This window comes from Alosa pseudoharengus, unplaced genomic scaffold (genome assembly GCF_046254945.1).
Source record: "Alosa pseudoharengus isolate Yale_2024_CS ecotype anadromous, Long Island Sound unplaced genomic scaffold, YU_APseudo_1.1 YU_APseudo_1.1_scf_9, whole genome shotgun sequence".
Taxonomy (NCBI): Eukaryota; Metazoa; Chordata; class Actinopteri; order Clupeiformes; family Clupeidae; genus Alosa; species Alosa pseudoharengus.
Window position 1 is genome coordinate 34,469,797 of NW_027468881.1, and position 6,712 is coordinate 34,476,508.

General features: G+C 47.3%; 1 protein-coding gene across 5 annotated transcripts in view; it reads left to right on the forward strand.

The window, feature by feature from the left end:
• The first annotated feature begins 311 nt into the window (after nucleotides 1-311).
• The window catches only part of fmnl3 (formin-like 3), a 41,611-nt gene continuing 35,210 nt past the window's right edge, over nucleotides 312-6,712 (forward strand). For all 5 annotated transcript variants that reach the window (XM_076276923.1, XM_076276926.1, XM_076276927.1 and 2 more), the window contains exon 1: nucleotides 312-866. In XM_076276923.1, the coding sequence (XP_076133038.1) occupies nucleotides 753-866 (114 nt within the window). In that variant the 5' untranslated portion in view covers nucleotides 312-752. The remainder of the gene's footprint in view (nucleotides 867-6,712) is intronic.

Sequence of the window (6,712 nt, forward strand, 5' to 3'; positions counted from 1 at the left end):
GCGCACTTTTCAACTCGTTCAGTCATTAGAGTAACATTACTGGGCCTAAATAGGCTAGTATAATGTTTTTTAGCCGGCAGCCAGTAGTGACATATCCTATGTAAATAGTTGAGATTCCTGATTGGTCATGCTATTGCAGTAGCAAACCAGCAGGCAGCGATAATGGGCTGTTTTTAACGTAATGATCCATCCATCTCTCTCACTGAGGCAAACGATGTGTTGCATGACGAAAAAGTCACCCCCTCAATGAGGAGGACTTCTTTAAAATGGGTGGGACAATACTCTACACTTTTGCCTGAGTGGATACGAAATCGAGGAGTCTTATTCGGGATCTTACTATAATAATGAATGGAGACTCGTAGTAGGCCTATACTGTAAAGTTTTGTATCAAAGTAGTTTGAAGTTCGCCTCAATCAGTTGGATTTACAGAAAGAAATGGATTGGCTGCGCAGCTCCGACTCAATACTTATGGAGAAGAAACAGATCGATACTTCATAGCTTTTGGACTGATACAGTTTGTTTCAATGGCGTGCAACAGATGCAAAATTCAACAGTTGATCAATTAATGCAAGATACAGCGCGAGTGTTAGGCTACTCCCAGTGTGTGGTTTTGCAGTAGCTGAGTTTGCTATTTGTCATGTGAATTGACAACATCTGGAATGTAACATTTATCGTTACACGTGTTGAGAGCAATCCAAAAAGAAGAAACATTGAATTATTTCTCTTGGACTGAGCTGTCATTTTGCGTAACCATGGGGAATATTGAGAGTGTTGATGGACAGTCTGAAATGAAGCATCACATAATGCCACTGAAAGTCCCCATGCCCGATCCAATGGAGCTAGAGGAGAGATTTGCATTAGTTTTGGTAAGTTACAAGATCATTGTATTTTTTTTCTCCTCATTTACAAGAATGTTTGATATATAACGTACGTTTTGAAAGCGTTTTGAGCTTTTGAAAGAAATTGATACGAATAACCCAATTTGTAATTGTACTATTATGACTAGATCAAAATTACTGAAATATACGACCATTTATTTAAACACAGTCTAATAGAAAACTGAGCGGGCAATTTCAGCCCATTTATTCTTAGTGTAGCTCATTAGACTTAACATGTCACGTTCCCTGGATTAATCGTTGACATTAATTTTCTCTTTGAAGTGGACAGACAGAGAGGGTAACCTATGATTGACAACAGCAATATATCAGTACAGTAACCACAGATGTGCGCGTCATAGATGTGGAAACACCAGAAAATGTGTGGTATCACTTTTCCTTTTTGCCCCTGTAATTATTTGGCCCGTGTGATATCTTGAATTGGCAAAGAAGTTCCACCCCCATGCCTGTATTTCCCCCTCCACGGCCATTCTTTTGTTTCCAAAAAAGTCAACCCCTACCCGCGGCTTTGAGCAAAAAATGTAGCCTGCTGATGAACGCATTACCGAGCCGTTAATGTGGCAGATAAATCCACCAGGAGGCAAACGGCCAGAACTAACATAGGATGTTGTCCTAACGGTGTGTGAAACTGAAATATCCACGATTTACAATAAATCTGTTTTCATCTGTTCAACGCAACATTTTCTGAATTCCCCCAAAACTCCTACGCTCGGAGTCGGGACTCGCAGAGGGGAGCCACGCCTTCTCCGCTCCATCTTCGTAACTTAGTTGTAACCCATAACGCAAGCTCAGCTATCTCATTATCGTATAGCTTTGTTATGCCGTGTACAGTCAACACCCACCATTAACATAAATCAACACATACAGGGAGACATGCGTACTTGTCATCGGATACGAGTCTGTCTTTAAGCTTACACCAAATAGTCTAAACGAGTTGACGAAATATCCTATCGGAATGTTTCTGCACTTTAAGCAAGCATGAGTCGCGCAACAGACAGTTTTAATGCAATGCTTCCGTATCCTACTGGAGGAGATGTCTGTGCCTGCGTTTTTTAGACAGTTTGTGCACCTTTTGGACCACACAGGGAACGTTAGAACAGCGTTTTAAAGGCGTATCTGAGAAATACTACCCCCCTTGACAGCCAAAAACATACCACAATGCTTTGATTTATTTTGGTTAGTTTAAAAGGACAAGATTACTCGAAAAGAAGGCATGCAGACAAACGTAACATTTTGATTCCATCCTGTGTTTTTGTCTGACTCCACATTTTCACTCGCTTACATGTTGAACCGACTAGTCAGCATTACCACATCAGGATTTATTTGGTCAAATAAAGAGTATACCGTTCTCTGTAACTTACACTTCTCTGTTTGTTAACTGTTTCATGGTAGGCTTTTAAATGAAAGACACTTTGGGGAAAAACTCACATACTACTAATCACATACATACATTGTATATACATGCATACCATGTATACCATGTACCAAGTGTACACTTTATATAGCCAGAGCCTAATTCTCAGGCCTAAAAAATCTCAAGAGGCCTTGAGTGTGGAGAGGGGAGGTTGAGCTTCAGACACAAGTGAGCCTTTCGGTTTCCAGGGGCTTTTCCACTTTTTGACTGTCTGCTTTACCCTCGATTTCCTCTCTGACATTTGTGGGAAAGAGAAACAAGCTTCTGTGTTTCTTAGTGCCTTTATCGGACAATGGGCTGTGCTCAGCACGGCCTCCCTCTTGTTTGGAGATAACGCTGCATCAAAGCTTGTCGACTGAAGTCTGCAGCCATCAGGAAGAGAGAATCATGACTCGAGGCCCTGGGACTGATCAAGGGTCAGAGTGTGGTTATTTTCTCAGGCAGGTTGACTCTTCAAAACAAACCCGCTGACTTTTTTGAAGCGGGCCTTTATGCAGCGCAAACATTCAAAGCACGTAACTGGCAACAGAGAGTTGCTGTGAGGCCAGACCCTTGTCACTCTGTGCTTGTTGTGTGGCACGAAGCAGCGCACCAAACAGCTCTGGGAGTGAACAAGATTCACTGCGCTTCACTTGGCAATGTGGACTTGAGAGTGCGTCCAACCTTCCACTGCTTTAAAGGAGTTACATGGGGGAAAAGTGGTGAGCAGGCAGTTCTTCACATCTGATGATTTCTTGTTTGTTAGAGCTGTCTTTTTGGCAGGCTGATGCTGACTAGAGAGTTGGGGGGGGGGGGGGTTTGTCTTGTGGCCTCTCCACAGTAGCTTACTGTCAGACAGACACCACGCAAAGACAGCGCTGGAATGGCACACCATTATGATGTCATGTGTGTAGAGTTTTCCAGCGCTGTAATGCACAGAGGCTAATGGCTTTTACATGCCTGCTGCAGATGCACAAGGGAAACAGAGCCTGCACTGGTATAGGGCTGTGTGTGTGTGTGTGTGTGTGTGTGTGTGTGTGTGTGTGTGTGTGTGTGTGTGTGATGAGGGTGGGTAGAAAGCGATGACACCCCTGGGTTATGTGAGACTCCTTCATGCAATCTGCTAATAAAATGCATTTTTGGTACAGTCAAGTAACAGGGCACATGTGCGAAACACATCCCTTCCTCTTTCCTGTCAAGCGTATTCAGGAGCTGGCTAGATTCATTTGCTCCCCGTAGTGGCCTAACATCACTCCTATGTCTTGCCAAGAGAGCATTTGACTGCTTAAAAATGAAATCTGTGACCTATGAGAGGTAATGTTGCCAAAGCAATACACAGCAATGCTATAGTATAGTAGCTAGTGCATATCCCCTGACTTTCTCTCCCCACTCTCCCTCTGCCTGGGCTCTAGTGGCTACTTTCCTTTTTGTCTCTGATATGTGTGTGTGTGTGTGTGTGTGTGTGTGGTGTGTGTGTGTGTGTGCGCGTGTGTGTGTGTGTGTGTGTGTGTGTGTGTGTGTGTGTGGTGTGTGTGTGTGGTGTGTGTGTGTTTGTATGTGTGCGTGTGTGTGTGTGTGTGTGCGTGTGTGTGTGTGTGTGTATGTGTGTGTGTGTGTTAACAGACAGGAGCTACTGGCTCGTTACACATGTCATTAGCTCAGAGGAATCCCCGCTCTGATCCAAGGCAACGCAGACCTCACAGCCAGACAGATGTGGCCCCTCGTGTACACACATCCTTGCGCGGATATTCCATGTCGTCCACATCAAAAGGCCAGGCATTTCTCCTGTGTGCGCAGACCCCTCAGACAGTCCTGTCAGCTCCCCCCCTCTCCACACTGAGCCCTGGGAATTCTACCCCAATGCCACTGCTTTGTGGAGCGGAGGCCGCTCTTCATGGCTGCTGTCTCAGCCGGCGCAGTATTAATGACCAAAACTGTATGGAATACTTTAAGGGCAGTGGAACTTCTTACTCGTGCACGTTCCCTGCCAACCCCCGCCTTCACCTCCCACTCTCCCCACCAACTCTGTGGGTTAGATTCCTCCAGGCTGGGCTCTTATTGGGGAAGGGTGAGCTTATTAGCTTGGGCCCACTCCGTATGAGTTGGAGTATGGAGCTGCTGGAGTATGGAGCTGGTGGAGTGTGGTTGAGGTGGTGTTGGGGGGCCTTCTCTGTAGGTGCATGTGTGTGTGTTTGTGTGTGTTTGTGTGTGTGTGTGTGTGACTGTGTGTGTGTGTGAGTGTGTGTGTGTGTGGTGTGTGTGTGTGCATGCGTGTGTGTGCATGCGTGTGTGTGTGCATGCGTGTGAGTGTGTGTGTGTGTGTGTGTGTGTGTGTGTGTGTGTGTGTGTGTGTGTGAGTGTGTGTGTGAGTGTGGATGGGGAGATCAGGGAGTCAGGGCTCTGAGACCAGATTCTCTTCCAAAGCGCTCTCTGCGCAGGGCTCCCGGCAGCACTGGATTCCTGCGGTCGGCTCTCAGCCGGAGCCGCGGGAGAACTTCACATTGAGAGAGGGAAAATTCCCCCTCTCGACCTGGCCGTCTGCCACTACTCTCTCTCTCTTTCTCTCTCTCTCTCGTTCTCTCTCTCTCTCCTCCTCCTCCTCCTCTCTCCCTCTCTTTCTCAGTCTCTCTCGGCCTCTCTCACCCTTTCTCCATCTTTCTCTGGATCATAATGGCTTTACCAACAGCAAAACCATCTTTCTTTTCCTCCCCCCTCACTCTCATTGTCTGTCCCCCCCCCCCCCCACCCGTTTCCTCTATTCCAAATGGCTGTGATTATTTTGATTGCTTTGGAAGCCACCCATGTGCAGATTTGTTGTGTTCTCCAGTCCTGTTCTCCGAGGGCTCTGTGGAGCGGGTGGCAGGGCTAGCTGGATGTGTGAGTGCAGGTGGCCGGGCCTGAGGTTGGTGATGAAACTGAGTTTGCAGGACACTGGTAGCCAGATCTCTATGTCCTCTCAGAGAGATGCCCAACGTTGTGAAAACAATTGTTAGTTCCTACATGAGTGTGAACCTGAACAGCTGTGTGTGGTGTGTGTGTGGTTGTGTGTGGTGTGTGGTGTGTGGTTGTGTGTGTGTGTGTGTGTCATGTGTGTATGACTGCGCATATCAGTGTGTGTCTGTGTGAGAGAGAGTTAGAGAAAGTGTGAACACACACACGCTTGTCTTGGTTTGTGTCTAAGCGTGTGTAAATGACCCCGCCATGTGAGAGCGTGTGTGTGAGTCACACAGAGCATCACACAGAGAGAGGCTGTAACGGCCTGACCCTGGCCAGCCTCCTCTCTCCCTCTCCCTCCCTCTCTCTCTCTCTCTCCCTCTCTCTCTCTCTCTCTCTCACTCTCTCTCTCTCTCTCTCTCCCTCTCTCTCTCTCCCTCTCTCTCTCTCCCTCTCTCCCTCTCTCCCTCTCTCTCTCCCTCTCTCTCTTTCTCTCTCTCTCTCTCTCCCTCTCTCTGGACTGTGGGCTTGACCTCGGCACCCAACACGGCGACCCGCTGTCCGCCCGTTTGATAGATGCCACTCAAGCGTCACTAATGGACTCAAGCTGTGGCGCGCTGTTTCTGGCACATTACACTTAAATCACTCGCGCTTGTTGTTCAGGGCCAGCTGACTTACACCAGTCTGTCTGCCCACCACCGCCGTCACCAGTTCAACTTGTGAGAAAAGTGAGGACGCAGGGATGTGCTGTGTGTTTGTGTTTTTATGTTTGTGTGTGTGTGTGTGTGTGTGAGGAGAGAGAGAAAAGGCAGGAGGGATAAGTCATTGTTTGTTTGTTATACCACAAACTGGAGCGGAGGGAGTGTACATCTGTCCTCCCCGGTGCCTACATAACAATGGCAGTGATTGAAAGCAAACACAGGCATACACACACACACACACACACTAGCAGACTCCATCTTCCCCAGGCCTGCATGCAGAGTGTGGTTTGAGTGTGGCGCCACTTTAAGCTCAGGTGTTAGAAAGGCCCCTCGGTATTTAGATAAGACACATTAGTCAACCAGGCCTGTGTGTGTGTGTGTGAGAGCCATGTCATGGTCACTGGAGATGTGTGTGTTTGTTGTAACTGTTGACCTGATATGGCCCCTCTACCCACATCAAGCTGCCTTTTAAACTGTTGACACTGGGCATATTTAGACGTCTGTGTTGTTGTGAAGGGAATCCCCTTCTGATGCCCTCGATTCCGTCCACCCACACCCGGTCACCAGGTTCCATTCTAGCTGCGGTTGATTTTTATCTCAGCTGTTTACCCCTAAATATTGTGACTTTTGTGTCTCCCAAGTCTTTTGTGTCCGTATCTGATTACATGTGTGAGTAACTCATTGTGCGTTGGGTGGCAACGTGTGCTTTTCTACATCAGGATTTATGTGGGAGCTGTTGGACATGTGTGTGTGTGTGTGTGTGTGTGTGTGTCTCCTGCCGCATGTGG